General features: G+C 34.2%; 1 protein-coding gene and 2 non-coding genes across 3 annotated transcripts; 2 read left to right on the top strand and 1 right to left on the bottom strand.

The window, feature by feature from the left end:
* Nucleotides 1-203: 203 nt before the first annotated feature.
* On the top strand, nt 204-310 carry LOC121231768 (small nucleolar RNA R71). The gene has a single exon (XR_005929823.1). It is a non-coding gene; the product is annotated as a small nucleolar RNA R71 (small nucleolar RNA).
* A 9,254-nt stretch (nt 311-9,564) lies between these two features.
* LOC107963285 (uncharacterized) lies at nt 9,565-10,506 on the top strand. The gene has a single exon (XM_016899844.2). The coding sequence runs from the start codon at nt 9,565-9,567 to the stop codon at nt 10,504-10,506; it is 942 nt and encodes a 313-aa protein (XP_016755333.1).
* An 11,339-nt stretch (nt 10,507-21,845) lies between these two features.
* Nucleotides 21,846-21,952, bottom strand: LOC121231201 (small nucleolar RNA R71). Its single transcript, XR_005929267.1, has one exon. It is a non-coding gene; the product is annotated as a small nucleolar RNA R71 (small nucleolar RNA).
* Nucleotides 21,953-22,292: the final 340 nt, after the last annotated feature.

The following is a 22,292-nucleotide window of genomic DNA, read 5'->3' as shown; positions in this document are numbered from 1 at the left end:
CGACGTTATAAACACCGGCTATTTTTGTTGGCTTTGTCCTCATGACTTGCCACTGATAGTTATTCAGTGACATCTCCTCTATAAACTCATAAGCATCTTCAGGTGTTTTATTATTGATGGTTCCGCAAACAACTGCGTCAACCATTTGTCAAGTTGAAGGATTTAGGCCATTATGAAAAGTTTGAACCGATATCCAAAGTGGTAACCCATGGTGAGGGCACCTTCTCAAAAGGTCCTTGTATCTCTCCTATGTATCATAGAGTGTTTCTAAATCCATCTGCACAAAAGAAGAGATATCATTACGTAATTTAGACGTTTTAACAGGAGGAAAATATTTTAATAAGAACTTTTCGGTTATTTGTTCCCAAGTAGTGATTGACCCCCGCGGTAACGAATTCAACCACTGTTTAGCTTTGTTTCTTAATGAAAAAGGGACTAACCGAAGGTAAATGACGTCATCAGAAACACCATTAATTTTAAATGTATCGCATAGTTCCAAAAAGTTTGCCAAGTAAGCGTTGGGATCTTCGTCCTACAAACCATCAAACTGAAAAAATTGCTATATCATTTGAATTGTGTTAGGTTTCAGTTCAAAAGTATTTGCAGCTACAGCTGGTCTAACTATGCTCGATTCAGTTCCTGTTAAAGAAGGTTTAGCATAATCATACATAGTGCACGGAGCAGGATTTTGATTAACACAATCGCAGGAGGTAGTGGATTTTCTTGGTTTTCAGCCATCTCCTCGGTGGTGGTTGAAGTATCTTCTTCTTGCTCTTCTATGTAACGTAAGCTTTGCCTCTTCGGTTTCTGCGAACTGAGGGATTGATCTCACTATCAAACAGTAATGGTACTATCAAGTTTCTCCTGGTCATAAACTAGAAAAACCTGTCAGAAGAAAATAAATGAAGAGTTAGAAATTGCAATAAAAATTTAAATTGCAATAAAAGTAAATGGCTAAAGTAATAAAAATCGAGTGTTCCTAATATCTTAGTCCCTCGGAAATGGCACCAAAAACTTGATACACGTGATATTCGTGACAGGTTTTAAATATTTATAATAAATTGTTCTTGAAACTAACTATTATCACGATGAAGGCAAGTGTACCTATCGAACAGTAGTATAGTTTTAGCAAGACCGAATTGTCGAACCCAAAGGAACTAAAAGTACTAGTAATGACTGTCTTTTTATTATCTAGCCTAAGAATAATGGGGTTTGTTTTAACTAACTAATTAACTAAACTAAGAATTCACAGAAAATAGAATTAGGGAATTACTTTTGGAAAAACGATTGAATTAAGGCAATACTTAAGGAAAAATCCACATATACTTTACTTGTTATTTGACTCTGAATCGGACGATTTATTCATTTGACTTGATCCGTAGAAATCCCTAAGTTATATTATTATTCCTCTCGAGACTAACAACGTCTAACCCTAGGTTGAATAATTGAAATCTCTTTCTAATTAACTCACTAGGGTTGCATTAACTCGATCTATGGATCCCCTTATTAGGTTTTACCCTAATCCGGCAAAATCTTGTTACCCTATCTCTAGGCGCACAATCAACTCCGCTTAATTATGAAAAATATACTCTTAGACAGGGTCTATTCCTCCTCTGAATAAGAGCTTAACTTGAATAAATATCCAGGAATATCAAAACAAGAATTAAGAACACATAATTAAGAACAAGTCAAATATTTATCATACAATTCAGATAATAATAACAAGATCTGTCTTAGGTTTCATTCCCTTTAGGTATTTAGGGGTTTTAGTTCATAACTAAAAAGGTAAATATCTCAGAAGAATAATGAATACAAAACATAAAGAAAAACTCAAAACTTCTGAAGGGAAATTGAGGGGAGATCTTCAGGCTTAATGATAAATCCGGTTTCTGAGATGGATCAATCAGCTTTTCTTGAGAAGTTCCCTGCTTCCTCCTCTGTAGCCCCTGTCAAAGTGCCTCATCAGGTGTTTAAATAGGCTTTGGAATGCCTAAGAGCCCTCAAAATTGTCCTTTTTCGAATTGGACTAAACTTGGGCTCGGTAGGGACACGCCCGTGTGTGATTGCTTAAGGTCATGGTCAAGGCTGTTAAATGGGCATTGGCGTGTGATCTACCCGTGGAAATCGTGCTTTGACCTTGCCGAAGGAACACAGCCGTGTGGTCTGCCCGTGTGAGGAAGTCCAGGTCGTGTTGATTATGTACTTTGGCACATTTTCTCTGTTTTTGACTTGTTTCTCATTCCTTTCACTCTCATATGCTCACTTACGTATAAAACATGAAATTAAGGCATTAGGAGCATCGAATTCACCAATTTTAAGGAAAAATCATCCATAAAATGTGCTAAGCATGGGATAGAAATATGTATAAATTACGGTTTATCAAATAACTTAGTCATTTTGGATCTGGAATTTTTATGGAAACGTCAATTCGATTAAATTCTTATGGTTATGCTCTAAGGCTGGTTTTGACAGCTTCCTAACTCAATGAATTCCTATTTATTTTAATTGAGGCCTGATTTAAGGTTTTAAAGAGAAAATCGTAAGCTTCACAAGTAGTGTTGCAGTAGTGCGAAAATAAGGTGTGGGTCCTAACTTGTTAACTTAAATCTTTTAATAATATTTTGAATGTTATAAATGGTCATTAAGCTTGCTGGTCGGGCTTAGTTGAATGGCTAAGTAAATGATTTTATAGTGCCCAAATCAGGTACATTACGAGCCCTAACTAAATGGCATGTTTTTGCAAGGTTACATGATTGACTGAATTGTTGATTGATTGGTATTTTTATGAATGGTTTGATAATGCAATGCATGATTAGTTGTATGTATAGCATGTATTAATTTTGAAATAAATATTGAATGTATGGAATCTTTGTTGGGGAAATGCCATGAAAAGTATTGAATGAAATGCTGTTATGCATGCACTGGAAAGTTCCTAAAGTGATAATGAATGATGGTACGATAGAATGTCACCATGATGATGGATTTATTGAACGCTTGATAATTGATCATTATAATGAGGGCATTTAAATTATGCTACTGAATAAAAACGTATAAAATGTGCATTTGATTGAAATTTATTTGACATATCACATGTGCATGGGGTGGGATATTGTGGTTGACAGAGGAGTTCCGTGGAGTAATGATGACATATTAAGTCCTCATATATGTTGTCAGTGCACTTCATTGGGAGTAATGTAACAGCCCGATTTAGACCCTATTCGGAACAATGGTTTCCGGACCACGAGTCCGAGTTAGAAAAATATTTTAAAATTATATTCTATGTTTACTATGTGTGAATTTATATGTGTGAAATTTTCATGATTTAATTTTGTCGTTTGAGTATCCAATTAAATAAAAGAGCTTAATCGCGTAAAAAGAAAACTTGATAGTTTAATGTGTCAGGGGCTGAATTGTTGTTGTCTTTTTAAATGAAGGCATTTAAGTTTCAATTAGACCATAATATTAGGTGTTGGATGGTCGTAGGCAACCATTATAAAGAATTCATATTATATAATAAAGGTTAAATATGTAATTAAATAATATGTTAATATATGTTATAATAAAACATAAAATAAAACCAAGTGTTTATATTTTCTTTTCATGACCAAAAATCAAAATAAGAAAGAAAAAAAATAAGGTTTCAAAGGTTCGACGATAGTCCAAGCTTGATTCAAGGTGAGTTCTAGCTCAGTTTTTGATAATTTTTACGTTTTTGAGATCGTTGCTATGTTAACTGCAAAGCCCATGCTTGAATTTTTTATTTTGATGAATATTTTGAGTTATTCCATTGATGAATATTTGAGTTTTGTGATGTTAGTTGATGAAATATGAAAGATATGTTTTGGATTAATATGTTTTGTATTGGAATTTTTGATGATTCTAAGTAATTAGGACTAAATTGCAAAAATAATAAATTGAGGGACTAAAATGTGAAATAAATGAAATATATGGACTTTTATGAACACAAGGAAGATTCGGCCTAAGCATGGTATACTCAAATTTTGCATGTTTTGTGTTTTGTGCAATTTGGACTAAATTGTAAAAAGTGTAAAATGTTAGGGGTAAAATGGTAATTTTCCCATTTATGTGTTTTTGGACTAATTTGAGTGAAAATATGTTTGAATGAATTTAATTTGAATACGTTTAGATCAAGAACCAAAGAAATCAGATTTGGATTGGGGGAAATATAAAGTTGTCGACTAGTCGTCCCGTTTCAATTTTCATCATCCGAGGTAAGTTTGTAAGCAAATATGTGTTGTTAATTTTGAATAAATATGAAATTTATATGCTGAGATGAAATGTGTGATCTTATATATATGTTGGCCAAATGCAAATAAGTTTGGGAATTATGTTTACGAAATTGTCTCAATCGAGTTACGACGTCCGAAAGCCCCGTATGAACCATAGGAATAGCTAGGATACATATGTCATGACATAGGATTTCCGATATGTGTTCTCGTGTAAGACCACATCTGGTACGTTGGCATCAATATATGGTTACGAGTAAGACCATGTTTGGGACATCGGGATCGTAATTGATTCGTGTAAGACCCTTTCTGGGACAGTGACATCGATATGAGATAGCAGGTAAGACCATGTCTGGGACGTTGGCATTGTATGATATATGTGATAATCCGAGTATCCTATTCAACTCTGAATGGTTCAACGGGCAATAATAAGTTGTGATCGAATGTGTAAAACGAGTTAAAACAATCAGGTATGAGTTAGTTGATTACCTAATTGAAAATAAGGTAAGTTAGCCATTTGATACGTGATAAAATTATATAAGTTATTAATGTGAACATATGTGCACTTGCAAAGCTTATTTGGCTATAGGTTGCAAAGCTTATTTGGCTATAGGTTTTGTATATGTATGTGATGTTGTATTTTGGTTCATAAGTACATGTATACGTGTGTGAACACATTCGATCATATAATGATGTTATGTCTTTGAAATTGAATAATACTTTGAATGTATATATATGAATATTTACAATCGGTTAAGATAAAATTATTTTTGGAAGCATATGTTAAATATGAAATGTTGAGCTTGATATTATTTGTAACTATGATAGTATAGCTTGGTTTCGTTAAAATAAGTTGATAATGTTATTGAGTTGATTAGTTGCTTATGACTTACTAAGCTATGATAGCTTACTGTGTGTGTTTATATTTTCCTCTATTTTATAGATTTTGGAGATTAGTTACGAGCTCGGGATCGTCAGCAAAGTCCATCACACTATCGACCGTTGTTGGTATTTGATAAGTTTACACTTAAACCTATGGCATGTATAAGCTAGGTTATTTTTGGTCAAGTTTGAAGTATGAATATATTAAGCCATGCGAAAATGGCTAATATGTTTTATGAGTATATGAAAATTTAGTTAAGATTATATGTGTTAATTGCTTTGGAAACGGTTGATGATTTTGGATGAAATTGTGGTTGATTTGGCTATGGTTATGCATAGATAAAATTTACATGTGAACTTGATTATTATGTTCTGTTAAGGTATTACATGTGATTTATCATCAATGGATATTTTATTATGTCCGGACATGGAAAGATATTATTTTGATATATTTGTTACATGGTATATAAGTTTTGTGTTTGGGTAAATATGTTTGTTTTTGGTTAGGTGATAAAATATAGGTGATGGTTATTAACTAATTGTGATTCGCCATTTGTATATGTATACGTATATAATGTATTGGTATGATATTTATATATATATATGATAAGATATATTTGTAATGTAATTGATTTGAGGTGTAAATTATGATTGGTATATATGTATATTAATTCATTTCCATAGTAGGATATATGTATATGAAGTGATAGGGTAAAATGGAGAAAATGTAACCTTGAGTATAGCATGAATAATAAGCATGTTTATATTCAATTAATGCTTTGGAATAAATGACCAAATGAATAGTGAATTTTGTATTGGTAAAACAAAAAGGTAATATGAACTTTAAATGATGCATTTATGCTCGGTTTGATCAAAATGATGTGATAATGTGTAATTGGTTTTGTGAGTTCTATTTATGTATGATTTTTATTTAGTATGCAATTGAAGTGTAATATGGTTTGAATATTTTGTGCATTATATAAGTTTCATTAAAGTAATATTCGGCTATATGGACTTGACATTAAAGTTGATTATGAGTTTAGACAATCATTAATGTAATAGATTGTTTGATTTGTAATATGCACAAATGATTCGTAATGTTAATTATATATATTGGCATATATTCAATATTTGTGTTTGAATGTCTTAATGTTTATACATGGAATTTGTCATGTAGATATTGTAGGAACCCATTTTTGCCTGGGCCCGTGAAATAAAATAAACAAAAATTTATAAACTAAATAAATAAAATGTTCCTGTTAAATGTCCAAATTACAATAAACAGGCTTAAAGGCCTGATAACCCAAAATTTGGTTACAGCTCAATTAGTCTAAAACCCAAATACCCGGTTACACCCAACCCAACAAATAAACACGGCCTAAAGGGCCCAAACCATTAACAGAAGATAGAAAGCCTAGGGTTTCTGAAACGCTAGGCGCCGCAAGCACCAGATGAAGGCCCCAAACTCGCGCCGCAATCGGTGTGCCAATCCCATCACCGACAGATTTGTGCCATCATCGCCTCAATTAGCATGCCAGTAAATCACCATCAACACCCCATCGTCGCTGGATTTCTCGCTGGTACCTGTAAAAAAAAGAAAGAAGAACAGCAGAGGCAAATATAGCAAGAAATAAAACCAAACATTGTAAATATTATTTTATGATGATTTTGAGTGGCTATAGAAGCCCGAATCGAAACGATGTAAAACTACGGTTGATATATACACATATACAATAAAATACCAACAGTTGATTGAAGAAACAGAGGTGATTTGTTCTTTTTACTTTACTTTTCTTTATGAAAACATTTAAATATCACTAAAAATGAAGCAAAGAGAGGATTACCGTCGGATTTGCGCTAAAAATTGAAGCTTTTTAGCTTCCGGCCGCCGTATCCTGTGAGGGTAACTACAACGCGTGGGCGCATGGGAGGCCGATGGCGGAGGCTCGACGGAGCTCCGAGGGCCTGCTCTTTGCCTCCTTTCGGAGGTTTCTTTGGTTTTTTTTAACCAGGTTTAAAATGAATTTTTGGGGCCAAAATTTGGCTTATATAACCTCATGGAAATAGCGTCGTTTTGCTTAAAATGATAAGCTTCAAAACGGCGTTGTTCCAAAGCTTAGGATCCGTGCGTTGACCCGTGACCCGGGTAGGATCTGCGTGTTTTTGTTTAAAGGGTTTATTGCCCAATTGATCCTTCCACATTTTTAATATTTATAATTTCATTTTATTTTTATTTAAATTTGGCCCTGCCCTTTTATTTTTGTTTTAATTTAGTCCTAGTTGCTATTATAAGACTTATTTTGAGAACACGCCGTTTTGGGATTGGGGCTAATTGCTCAGTGAGTCCCTCAGATTTTAGCGCACATTTCAATTAGGTCCAAATTTTTTTAATCTTAAAATTAACCCTAGAGCTTTATTTTTATTTAATTTTAATCCTTTTAAATATTTTTATATAATTTATTTATTAAATACTTTATATATTATTTATCTTTACTATCAACATTATTTATATTTGTATAAATTATTATATATTATATCTTTTTATTATTCATTATATTATTTTTATTTTACTATATCATTTTATTATTAATTATTATTATGTATAATTTTAAAATTTGTAAATTATTATTGAAAATTACATTTTTATATATCATTATTTAGTGTTTAGTATGTAATATTCTAAAATTTAATATAAAATTTTGTTCCTGTTTAATATATTAATATTTTTATAAATATATATTAAGTTATTATATCATATAATATATTTTTATATATTAACCATTTTTTAAAAAATTCTCCTTTATTATTTATATATTGCTTTAAATGTTTTTTACCTTATTTATTTTTTATTGTATTTAGATTTTATCCCTTTTTTATATGTTCATAGTTTGTTTGTTTATTTTTGTATCCTCTTTATATTTATTTAGTATTGTTTTAATATGTTAATTTTATCTCATAAATTATTTGTTATTTTATTTATTGTTTTTTTATGTATTTGCATGAAAATTGATTGTTTCGCATGAAATATTATTGTATATATTATGTAATTTATATTGTTATATTTATTATTCTCTATGTTGTATTTTGCATGAAATGATAATGTATGTATATTTATGTTATTTATGATTATATATGCATGAAATGTTAATGTATATTGTGTAATTTATGTCGTTATTTATCATTTTCTATACTATATTTGCATGTAATGTTGAAGTATGCATCATGTAGTTTATATTATTTAATATTGATATCTTGTAATATGTTAAATGCATCATTGTTTTAAAGATTTATACTTCATTTAATCCAAAAGATTTTTTTAAAAAAATGAGGCAATGTTTTTGTATTTAGGAATTCAGGAAATAGTGCCCCAACATGCTGGGTTATGATTTCCCGTTTGTCTAAATGTCTAAAGTATCCTTCTAAATAGATTTTGTAAATCACAAGATGATTTCAGTTACGAAAGTTTAAGAATATCGTGTCCAATCATGCTGGATGTGATATTTGCATTCTTTTGGAGCGAAGGAATCTCGATTTTCAACTCAAATTATTCCAGTTTCAAAAGGGGATCCCACTTTTAAATTCTTTCAAACTTTTGACATCAAGACAGAAAACAATTCAATTTGGTACCAATTTTGGGCGTTCCGAGGGTGCTAATCCTTCCTCGTGCGTAACCGACTCCTGAACCTGTTTTCTCACATTCTTCGTAGACTAAAATGTTTTATAATGTGATCCAATCACACCTAAAAAGATTGGTGGCGACTTCCATTTTCAAAATTCTCTCTTTTAAAGAAATGGTTTCGACAGCTTGGCGACTCCGCTGGGGACAAATAAGAGAGTCAAGCCAAGAAATTGATTATTTTCTGTCTTAATGTCGGAAGTTTGGAAATATTTTAAAAAATTTTGATCTTTTTACATTTGTTTGTTGCATATGTTTGTTATTTTATTTTCACACAAATTGCATTTACATGACCGTCGTAGTCGCACCCTTAAGTGGGAGTGAGAAGCTACGTTTTCGTGAGGTTTTCACCTTCGCATGGGCTAGTGGATTACTTCCGGGATACATCTGTACTTATGTCTTTGTGAGATTTTCATCTTCGCATGGCCATAGGGAAATGTGTCCCTCTGAACCGAACTTGGTCCATATGAGCCTATAATGGGTGAGGATCGAGGAATCTGTTGGTTCAGGTACCCTCGTTTTAGAAAACACATATAGTGAACTTTAAGTGCTTACCCTAGGGAGTACGATGATAGCCTTTAGTAAGCTACCCTTATAAGTGCTTGTTTATTATACCTTTTATACTGACTTATTTTATTTTGCTATCATTCCATGTCACTCAACATTTAAAGGGATCTGATATTGGCACACCCAGATGTGAAGAAGAGGGTTGATGTCTTGGCCTTAAGTATTTATGGTTTGGTGATTTTCCCAAAAGCCATGGGGTACATAGATGAGGCAGTTGCGGATTTATTCTATCAACTTGGTAAACAGAACACACCTGTGCCTGCAATCCTAACTGAGACGTTCAGATCCTTGAGTGCATGTCGGAGAGCTGGTGAAGGTAGATTCATTGGATGCGCACAGCTGTTGTTAGTATTGTTCCACATTCACTTTTGGAAGGTTGATAAGGTTCCTTGCCAAGTGTTTTTTGAGGATTATTCTCCCTTAAAGAAAGTAGTAACTATGCCGAAGAGGGACGACATTACAGAGGAAAGGTGGACGGAAATACTTCAGAATCTCCGAGAGGAAGATGTTACGTGGAAAGCCCCTTGGATGACTCCTAATGAAGTCCTTTTTCATTGCGGAAGTTTTGATTGGGTACCTCTTCTTGGAATTTGGGGAGTTGTTGGTTATGCACCATTACTTGTCCTAAGGCAATACAAAGCGGGGCAGTTTATACCGGCAACACAAGGGTTAGCTCATCGTGATTTCTCATATAAGGGGGATCATTATAAGAAAAAGATGCGAGAGATTTTTAAGGCTTGGAAGAAGATTTGCTGTGTGAAGATTCTGACTGAAGGTCCTATGACAAACCTTGAGTACAAAGGGTGGTTTAGCAAGAGGATCAATGATAACATCCCTAGGCCGAGTTTGGGGGCTACTCGATTGATGGAGGAGAGTTTACGAGTGATTCCATCAGAGTTAGAAGTCATAAAGCAAGAGTTCGAAAGGAAGAATTTGGAGCTTGGGAAAAAGATAAAGAGGCTTAAGAAGGAGAAGATGTATCTAAGCTTAGACATCGACGTTCAGAAAATTGAGGTCGAAAAAGTGAGGAAAGAAAAGAGGAAGATTGAGGAAGACCGAGATGACTTGAAGACGCAATATAAGAGGATACAACTATCAATGAAGAGAGCTGGATTGGGGAAGTCTTTAGAGTAGTGGCAACAAGAGGTTCAAAAAGAAAGAGCCAAAGCCGAGTATTGGAAGAAGAAGTTCCAAGAGATGCAGGCGCATAATCAGGCCCTAGAGAAGGAGAATCAAGGGTTAAAAGCTAGGGTGACTGAGCTTGGACGATCCCTTCATCATCACCAAAGTCATAACTTTGTGGTCGAGTTAAAGGCAAGTCTGAACAAGATCGAGGAAATGAAGCACAATATTGGAGGGTTGGAAGCAGCATTGCAGAACTGTGAACTTTGGATTGAGCAGCTTGAGGCAAGAGAAGGACATTGGAAGGAAGAGCTTCACCATTTTCAGGATCAAGTCAGAGATAGGGACTACCTCATGAGAGAAGCCATAGTCCAGATTTGAGAAGTTGCTGACTATTTGCAAGACCTGGCAGCGCAAGCTAATGTATTGAGTGCAAAGTATGAGTTAGTGTCAGATAGAGGTCGAGAGTTAGCTTTGTTATTGGATAGGGTTAAAACTCTGGGCCTGAGGGCGAAAGCGTATTTGTAATCCGTTTTGTGTAAAGATTTTTTGTTTTTAAATAACATTTTCTAAAAGAAACCGAATCAGAATCGATATTTTTTTTTACATTCATGCATTTTCATCTCATCGCATCATATGCATTCCAATTTATAGAAAGACCCTAATTAGTTAAAATTACAGAGAGAGAGAAAGAGAGAGAGTGAGAGAAAGAAAACCTAGAAGCAACACATCCTTACGGTACACGCACTAAGACAAAGAATATGGATCAAAGACTTGAGCAGAGCTAGAAAGAAATGCAAGAGCAATTGCAGGAACAATTGGAAAAAATCCAACAAGAGATGAATAATCAAATGTTGGAGGCTCAAAGGAATATGATGGCTGAAATGGCCTAGCTGCTGAAGGGGGCAACGGATAAAGGAAAGGCCCCTATGACTATCACTAAAGAAGATAATGAGGATCTCCCTCCGGGTTTTACTCCACCCTATGTGCAAACTCAACCTGAGGCATATCCCCGAAGGCAATCCATCACAATAAGGCGTCAACATGGGCAAGTCGATGCTGGAAAACCCATGAACTTTCAAACTGGCTCGGGATCCAGTCCGGAAGATAACCCTACCAATCCAGTCATCCCTGATTTAGATGTAGTTGAGAGGGAAGAGATGAGACTCGAATCATCAAGGCAATTAGAGGAACATTGTAGATGGCTAGAGGAGAAATTTAAGGCATTGGAAAACGCTGATAATCATCAGGGAATTGATGCCAAGGACTTGAGTTTGGTTCCAGATTTGGTGCTTCCTCACAAGTTCAAGATGCCGGAATTTGAGAAGTACAATGGGACTACTTTCCCTAAGGATCACATCACCAAGTTCTGTAGGCGGATGACTGGCTATGTAAACAATGATCAATTATTGATTCATTGTTTTTAGGATAGTTTGGTTGGGGCAGCGGCTAGGTGGTACAATCAATTGAGTCCCGCAAGGATCGGTTCTTGGAGAGACTTAGTGCAAGCCTTTATACAGCAATATAATCATGTGACTGACATGACTCTTGATAGAATTGCTTTGCAGAACATGGAAAAGAAGCCTAATGAGAGCTTTAGGAAATATGCACAAAGGTGGAGGGAGGTTGCCATGCAAGTTCAACCACCGCTCTTGGAGAAAGAAACTACTATGCTATTCATTAACACTTTGAAGGCCCCATTCATTACTCATATGATTGGAAGTACCACCAAGAGCTTTGCTGAAATAGTTATGGCAGGAGAAATATTGAGAACACCATAAGGGGTGGTATGATAGAGGGGGAAATTGCTAAAAGATTGGCCTCAAGAAAGAAAGATAATAAGGTAAACAATATGAGTAGTTATAATTCAAAAGCAATTACGGTTAGTCAGCTCAGAGCAACTACAGTTGGGCAACAGGATTCCCAAAAGCAGGGATCTGGTTCGAGACAAATTTCTGAAAATGTCTCATTTATGCCTATCCTGGTGACGTATCGGGCGCTTTATCAAAGTTTATTTAATGCGCATGCAATAGCTCATTTTCATTTGAAACCACTACAACCCCCATATCCCAAATGGTACGATGTAAATGCCAAATGTGAATACCATTCAGGGATATCGGGGCATTCAATCGAAAATTGCACTGGCTTTAAAAAAAGTAGTGGAAAGACTGATCAAGATGGGGCTCGTAAAATTTGACGACACCCCTAGTACAGAGAACCCGTTGCCAAACCATGGTGATCAAGGGGTAAACACAATTGGGGAAACTGGAATGAGAAGGATTAAAGAGGGCATGGCCGAGGTAAGATTGCCGATGAAAGTAATCTGGGAAGAAATGGTGAAAAGAGAGATGATAATCTTTGGAGAAAGAAATAAAGGAGTGAGGGACTACTGCAAGTTCCATGCAGAAGAGGGACACGAGATCCAGGAATGTGATGAGTTTAAGGCTTTGATACAAAGCCTTATAGATAATAAGGAGCTGGAATTTTATGAAGCTGACTTAGATAAAGGACATGTATGCACATTAGAAGGTGAACCAAAGAATCAAAGAATCAACCGGCCAAGGATCATTATTTCTATACCAAGGAATAATGAAGTTGAGACACAAATAGCGCTGAAAGTCATTATTTACAAACCCGTTTCCTTTCCTTATAAGGATAACAAGAGAGTACCCTGGAATTATGACTGCAATGTGACGATACCAGAGAGAGAAGATATAGCAAATACTTCTAAGGAGGCTCAAGTTGAAAGATCCTACACACGTAGCGGGAAGCGTTATGATGAAAAAGGCATCAGAGTTGAGCCTACGAAAGTGAAAGCCTTTGACGTTAAGAAGGAGAATAGGGCTGAGGTACTTGTTAATGAACCAGTGAAGGAAGAAGAAGCTAGAGAGTTTCTAAAATTCCTGAAATACAATGAGTATAGCGTGGTTGAACAATTGCGCAAACAACCAGCTCGTATATTAGTGTTGGCTTTGCTTCTGAGTTCAGAGGTACATCGTGAGGCATTAATGAAGGTGCTCAATTAGACTTACGTTACTAATGATATATCCGTCAACAAGTTGGATCGATTGGTTAGTAACATAAGCGCTGACAACTTCATTTATTTCAACGATGATGAAATCCCACCTGGTGGCATGGGATCAGCTAAAGCTTTGCACATCACCACTTGCTGCAAAGGATATACATTGCCGAGTGTGCTTATTGATAATGGGTCAGCTTTAAATGTCCTGCCATTGTCCAAATTGAATAGATTGCCCATAGATAGTTCACACATGAAAACATGCCATAATGTAGTGAGAGCATTCGATGACACGGAAAGAAATGTCATGGGAAGAATTGATATCCCCTTGCTGATCGTGCCAAACGTGTATGAGGTAGACTTTTTAGTGATGGACATCAAGCTCTCTTATAATTGCTGGTTGGAGATTGTATCAGTTATGCTAAGAAATGTGATAAATGCCAGATATATGGGGACAAAATTCATGTACCACCTTCACCTTTGCATGTTATGACTTCTCCATGGCCCTTTTCCATGTGGGGCATGGATGTCATTGGGCCAATATCACCAAAGGCTTTGAATGGGCATCGTTTCATTTTCGTGGTCATTGACTACTTCACGAAATGGGTAGAGGCAGCTTCATATGCTAGTGTTACTAAGTCGACAGTAAGTCGATTCTTGAAAAAGGAGATTCTTTGTCGGTATGGAATGTTGAGAGGATCATATCAGGCAATGCATTGAACTTGAATAACAGCATAATTGCAGAAGTCTGCAGCTAATTCACGATCAAACATCATAATTTATCTTCATATCGCCCAAAAATGAATGGGGCAGTGGAAGCTGCCAACAAAAATATCAAGAAGATAGTGGGGAAAATGACTGAGACCTACAGAGATTGGCATGAGAAATTACCATTTGCACTCTTTGCCTATCGAACGTCCGTCAGAACCTCTACTGGGCCAACTCCTTTCTCGTTGGTTTATGGGATGGAGGCAGTGTTACCCATTGAAGTGGAAATACCTTCGCTTCGAATGTTGTCAAAGATAAAGCTGGATGAAGCAGAATGGATTCAATCGCAGTATGACCAATTTAACTTGATTGAAGAAAAGAGGCTAAGGGCTATTCGTCATGGCCAGATGTATCAGAAGCGAATGATGGGAGCTCATGACAAGAAAGTTCATCCACGAGAATTTCACGAAGGGGACCTTGTACTGAAAAAGATTCTTCCCATACAGAAGGACTTTAGAGGAAAATGGATGCCAAATTGGGAAGGCCGTATGTTCTGAAGAAGGCTTTCTCTGGTGGTGCACTGATTTTGACAAAAATGGATGGGAAGAGTTTACCCAATCCAGTGAATTCAGACTCAGTCAAGAAGTACTTTGTCTAAAGAGAAGGGAAGCCAGGTGAAAACCCGCAAAGGGTGCTTTGTTTTCTCAAAAAAAAAATAGAGAGGCCAAGGTGAAAACCCGCAAAGGGCGCCTTGAGACCAAAGGGGTTTTGAGTTGAAAACCCGAAAGGGCAGCTCAAATTTTGAAAGGCATGCAGTGACCTTGCTATATCGGATTTGACAATAAGTGGAGTGTGTTACATACCGGGGCATCAACAAAATTCTTTGGATCTTCTAAACACATGTTAAACTCAAAACAGTCTTCATGGAATTTGTATACAGAAGCCCAAGCTGTGATATGTAGGGCATCTGATTTTTGTCCTGTTTACTATTCTTTGGATTCTTTTTCTTCTCAAAGATATGTTTTCAGATTAATTTCCTTTTTTACTTTTGATGATTTATCTAACTATTCTCAAGATCAATTATTTGTCTTCAATAATTCATAAAGTGTGTTGCATTGAAATAATAATTGATGAACTAAATATTTTTTACAAATGAAGTTTTGCATATTACTCTGGAAATCTCCAGAGAATACGAGAAACTAAAACAGAACAATTGTTTAAAGAATTCCCATGAGTGAGGGTCGGAAGTACTCGGAAAAATTTCTTCTTCAGTCTAAATGATAAGTAGACAATTCAAATGATTCAATCCTAGGAAAAGATTATCTCCAGTAGGTCAAAACATTTGAAGAATGGTATAATAGGACCAATTTGATTCAAAGTCTATGAGCAGAGTATGATTGATACTTCGAGTAAAATAAAGATGAAACTTTGATGGATGAATGAGTAAAGATGTTCAAAATAGGAGTCATTCTCATACATGTTGCATCATAATATGTCTAATTAGGAGCATTTGACTCATTTTGATCATGGCATCCTAATCATTAGGCATGAGCACATACGCATTCTACAGGTTATGTCCTTTAGGGGACAATGTAGATCACTGATAGCAGATTTGGCATCTCTGTATTAGACGGGGAGCAGATCGAAGATAGCAGATCTGACATTCGTGTGTTTACATCGAAGTAGATCAAAGATGACAGATTTGGCGTCTCTGTATTAGACGGGGAGCAGATCGAGATAGCAAATCTGACATTCGTGTGTTTACATCGAAGCAGATCGAAGATGACAGATTTGGCATCTCTGTATTAGACGGGGAGCAGATCGAGGATAGTAAATTTGACATTTGTGTGTTTACATCGAAGCAGATCGAAGATGATAGATTTGGCGTCTCTGTATTAAGCGGGGAGCAGATCAAAGATTTCAGCATGGCGTCCTTGAGTTTGTAGAGAGCAGGTTGAAGATAGAAGATTTGACATCCTTGAGTTGTAATGAAGCAGTTCGAAGCTATCAAAATATCTTTGAAGAAGATGAGGATCAAGATTTCGAGACTTGGCCAGGCCGGGCAAAATTAGGTCCTTTTTTATAGCCTTTGCTCTATTCTCGTTACACGGCAATGAATAAAGACGGGCAACTGTAGGAACCCATTTTTGCCCGGGCCCATGAAATAAAATAAACAAAAATTTATAAACTAAATAAATAAAATGTTCCTGTTAAATGTCCAAATTACAATAAACAAGCTTAAAGGCCTGATAACCCAAAATTTGGTTATAGCCCAATTAGTCTAAAACCCAAATACTCGGTTACACCCAACCAACAAATAAACACGGCCCAAAGGGCCCAAACCATTAACAGAAGACAGAAAGCCTAGGGTTTCTGAAACCCTAGGTGCCACAAGCACCAGATGAAGGCACCAAACTCGCGTCGCAATTGGTGTGCCAATCCCATCACTGACAGATTCGTGCCATCATCGCCTCAATCAGCGCGCCAGTAAATCACCATCAACACCCCATCGTCGCTGGATTTCTCGCTGGTACTTGCAAAAAAAAAAAGAAAGAAGAACAGCAGAGGCAAATATAGCAAGAAATAAAATCAAACATTGTAAATATTATTTTATGATGATTTTGAGTGGCTATAAAAGCCCGAATCGAAATGATGTAAAACTACGGTTGATATATACATATATACAATAAAATACCAACAGTTGATTGAAGAAACAGAGGTGATTTGTTCTTTTTACTTTACTTTTCTTTATGAATACATTTAAATATCACTAAAAATGAAGCAAAGAGAGGATTACCGTCGGATTTGCGCTAAAAATTGAAGCTTTTTAGCTTCCTACCGCCGTATCCGATGAGGGTAACTACAACGCTTGGGCGCATGGGAGGCCGATGACGGAGGCTCGACGGAGCTCTGAGGGCCTACTCTCTGCCTCCTTTCAGAGGTTTCTTTGGTTTTTTTTAAAATAGGTTTAAAATGAATTTTTGGGGCCAAAATTTGGCTTATATAGCCTCATGGAAACGACGTTGTTTTGCTTAAAATGATAAGTTTCAAAATGGCGTCGTTTCAAAGCTTAGGATCCGCGTGTTGACTCGTGACCCAGGTAGGATCCGCGTGTTTTTTTTAAAGGGCTAATTGCCCAATTGATCCTTCCGCATTTTTAATATTTATAATTTCATCTTATTTTTATTTTAATTTGGCCCTGACCTTTTATTTTTGTTTTAATTTAGTCCTAGTTGCTATTATAAGACTTATTTTGAGAACGACACGCCGTTTTGGGATTGGGGCTAATTGCTCAGTGAGTCCCTCATATTTTAGCGCACGTTTCAATTATGTCCAAATTTTTTTTATCTAAAAATTAACCCTAGAGCTTTTTTTATTTAATTTTAATTCTTTTAAATATTTTTATATAATTTATTTATTAAATACTTTATATATTATTTATCTTTACTATCAACATTATTTATATGTGTAAAAATTATTATATATTATATCCTTTTATTATTCATTATATCATTTTATTATTAATTATTTATTATGTATAATTTTAAAAATTTGTTAATTATTATTGAAAATTACATTTTTATATATCATTATTTAGTGTTTAGTATGTAATATTCTAAAATTTAATATAAAATTTTGTTCCTATTTAATATATTAATATTTTTATAAATATATATATTAAGTTATTATCTCATATAATATATTTTTATATAGTAACCATTTTTTAAAAAATTCTCCTTTATTATTTATATATTGTTTTAAATATTTTTTACCTTATTTATTTTTTATTGTATTTAGATTTTATCCCTTTTTTATATGTTCATAATTTGTTTGTTTATTTTTGTATCCTCTTTATATTTTTTTAGTATTGTTTTAATATATTAATTTTATCTCATAAATTATTTGTTATTTTATTTATTGTTTTTTATGTATTTGCATGAAAATTGATTGTTTCGCATGAAATATTATTGTACATATTATGTAATTTATATTGTTATATTCATTATTCTCTATGTTGTATTTTGCATGAAATGATAATGTATGTATATTTATGTTATTTATGATTATATATGCATGAAATGTTAATGTATATTGTGTAATTTATGTCGTTATTTATCATTTTCTATACTATATTTGCATGTAATGTTGAAGTATGCATCATGTAGTTTATATTATTTAATATTGATATCTTGTAATATGTTAAATGCATCATTGTTTTAAAGATTTATACTTCATTTAATCCAAAAGATTTTTTTAAAAAAATGAGGCAATGTTTTTGTATTTAGGAATTCGGGAAGTAGTGCCCTAACATGCTGGGTTGCGATTTCCCGTTTGTCTAAATGTCTAAAGTATCCTTCTAAATAGATTTTGTAAATCACAAGATGATTTCAGTTACGAAAGTTTAAGAATATCGTGTCCAATCATGCTGGATGTGATATTTGTATTCTTTTGGAGCGAAGGAATCTCGATTTTCAACTCAAATTATTCCAGTTTCAAAAAGGGATCCTACTTTTAAATTCTTTCAAACTTTTGACATCAAGACATAAAACTATTCAGTTTGGTACCAATTTTGGGTGTTGCGAGGGTGCTAATCCTTCCTCGTGTGTAACTGACTCTCGAACCTATTTTCTCACATTCTTCGTAGACCAAAATGTTTTATAAGGTGATCCAATCACACCTAAAAAGATTGGTGGCGACTTTCGTTTTCAAAATTCTCTCTTTTAAAGAAATGGTTTTGACAGATATGTGTGTATGATTTTGATTAATCGAATGCTATGAGAGAGATGTAAATATATTTCGTATAATTGAGTTGTAATCTCCTAAGCATGAATAACAACGATTGAATTTTTTTTTAGCTGTGTATGGTTCAGTAATGCCTTATAACCCTAATCCGATGACGGATTCGGGTTAGGGATGTTACAAGTAATGAGGAGAACGACGATTATATCACATTTTATGTTAAATGGTAGTATGACTGCATTATGTATTTTGGTGGTTTAACCACAACGAGCTTGGCTCGCAATGATTGGAATTTGATGGATGGATTTCGGGGAACTCGTGGTGTGTAGTGGATGATTAAGGTAGGATTTCATTATGCATGATGATATTTTCATGACATTTATGAAATATTTTACTTACGATATGCATGTGTTGCTGGAAACACAAAAATATATAGACTTTTTCATGCCATTTTTTAACTCAAATTCATGCAGTTTCATAGTAATTATTGTCAAAAAATATAATATAATTATAAAATAATTAATTTATAATTAAATTATTAACATATTTAATTTTAATAAATTTTATATTAAATTTTCATAAATTTTGATTTATTTTCGACATATTTGCACAAAAGGTGAAAATTGGCTCGACAAACACCGCTAGGAGCACAAACTCATGAAGTGAATTTTGAAGCATCAAGGCAAATTAATTTTTTAGCCTAAGAAGGTCTAAATTATGAATATTAATACAAAATATAATTAATTTTAATTTTTATCCAATTTATTTTGGGTTAAATAATTATTATTAATTATATTATGAAAGGAGGCCTAGTTGTGCTAATAGGAGAGACTAATCCAACCGAGCAATCGGGCTGCCCAAAACTATCCAACATGCTGACCCAATCAGCTCAAAAGTAGTTGAGTTATTGACTTGCAAATTAGCCATTGAAGTTTCCTTGAAATTGTACTCAAACCCCTTCACTTTATGTGCTCTTAAAGATTTACCCTAAGCTAAATTTAGCAAGTTTGAAACATTAAACTTGCCACTTATGTGGCCGACCAAGGGGGGAATATTTTTACTATTTTTAGCAGCCAATACCAGCTATAAATATCCCTTCACCTATTCATTTTAACACAGGTTTCATTCCACACATCACTCTCTCTTTTACTCACTTTCTCCCTTCCAAAACCTCCATTTGTTTCCCATTTTTCCCTTCTGTTTCCATTTTCGATTTCCCTCTTGGAAAAGAGCCCTTCAAGCACATTGGGTAGAAGCATTCAAGTGCTTGTAGAAGCCTCGGTTCAATAGAATGAGTGAAGAAGGAGGAGTGGAGCGACTAGTCAAGCTTTAGAGAAATACCAGATTTGATTCTAGTTTCCTATCCTTTAATTTTTATTGTTGTTGTTATGAACATGTCTATGAATATTTGTTATGTTGTTATTCTAAATTTACTTAACATGGCTTAAATTTAATTCGTGTTAGGTTGATTGCATTTCGTCTACTTAAGTTATTAAAATCATGTTTGTATTGTTATTGGTTTTGGTAAATTGTTTGATTGAGTAAAACCATGATTATGTTATACTTGCATTACAATTGTAAGGTAACTAATGAATCGACTATTAATCGTATTTAAATTATAATTAATTGACACAATACTTAATCAGTGCATGTTTAATCTTCTAAGGTAGCTAAGAGTTTAATTAGCGATGGTATTAAACGGTACATTAACCTTGCATAACTTGCAAGATTATTCTGATTAAACTATTTCAATGTAGGAATATATTGTTACCTTACTTAATCTTTTACTTGCTTATTAAAATTGATTAATTCTTTGAATTGACATAGAATTATGTTCAAGAGATTAGTAAATTTTGCAAGTCAGTATGTGCTATTGTTTTATTCATAATAACATGAACATTGTTTTAGTAATATTAAGTTAAAAAATGTAATTGATCTTACACAATTGTGTCATATTGATTAAACTTATTTTTCAGAAATCGTGCTTTGAAAATTCTACATTTTAAATTTTTCTTAGTTAATTTACTTAGTTAAAATCTAGTTTTATTCAACCCTTTTTCAAATCAAAGATTTCCCTTCACCAAAGTGTTTTTAATTGTATTTCATAAATATTTTCTTTGCACAGTCCCCTTGGGTACGATAACTCGACATTTACTTGTTGTGATTGTGTACACTTGCACATTTCCATCGTTGCAAGTTTTTGGCGCCGTTGCCGGGGATTGTTTTTAAAGTCATTATTTGTGAATTTGTTAATTTTTCATTTTGGTTTATTTTTCTGTTCAATTTTAACTTAATTAATTTTTCTCTAATTGTTTCAGGTTTTTATGAGTATTGATCGAATTATTGATTTATTCCCCATAGATTCTAAAATTGAAAGAACTTTTCGACAATGAAGAATACAAGCAAGTCAGAGAAGGATCGAAGAGATGAACTTCGAAAACCAGAATCAAGAAAACGTAGCAACCCCTGCTCAAAATCCTATCCTTATTGCTAATGATAGGGATAGAGCTCTAAGACAGTATGTTGTGCCATTGTTTCATGATCTTATTTCGGGTATTAGGAGACCCGAGATTGATGCACAAAAATTCAAGCTGAAGCTAGTCATGTTCCAAATACTTTAGACAGTGGGCCAATTTAGTGGAATGCCTACCGAAGATTCTAACCTTCACTTTAAACTATTTATGAAGGTGAGCGATTCTTTCAAGCTAGCTAGAGTATTAAAATATGCACTACAATTAAAGTTGTTCCCATATTTTCTAAAAGATAGAGCTCGATCTTGGTTGAACTCATTGCCACCACATTCTATTACCACATGGCAAGAGTTAGTAGAATGGAGTTAGTAGAATGATTCTTTATGAAGTACTTCCCACCTAGCAAGAATGCTAAGTTGTGGAATGAAATTACTACCTTCCAACAAATGGATGACAGGTACTTGTATGAGGCATGGGAAAGGTACAAAGAATTATTACAGAAGTTCCCTCATCATGGAATTCCGTATTGCATCCAACTTGGGACATTCTATAATGGTTTCAATGTTCACATGAGAATGGTAGTAGACACTTCTATTAATGGAGCTTTCCTTTCTAAGTATTATAATGAGGCTTATGAAATCATTAAGAGGATTGCTAGTACCAATTATCAATGGCCAACCAATCGAGTAGCATCAGGAAGACAAGTTACTGGAGTACATGAAGTGGATCCAGTCACTTCTCTTGCATCTCAAGTGTAACAGCCCGTTTTTGGGTCAAATCAGAATAGTGGTTTCGAGACCATGAATTCAAAGTAGAAATGTTAATTTTATTATTTCTTTAAGGTCTACGGTATGAATGAA

This window comes from Gossypium hirsutum, chromosome A06, assembly GCF_007990345.1.
Source record: "Gossypium hirsutum isolate 1008001.06 chromosome A06, Gossypium_hirsutum_v2.1, whole genome shotgun sequence".
NCBI lineage: Eukaryota > Viridiplantae > Streptophyta > Magnoliopsida > Malvales > Malvaceae > Gossypium > Gossypium hirsutum.
The sequence above is the reverse complement of the archived record's forward strand: the minus strand, read 5'-3'. Positions and strand labels throughout refer to the sequence as shown.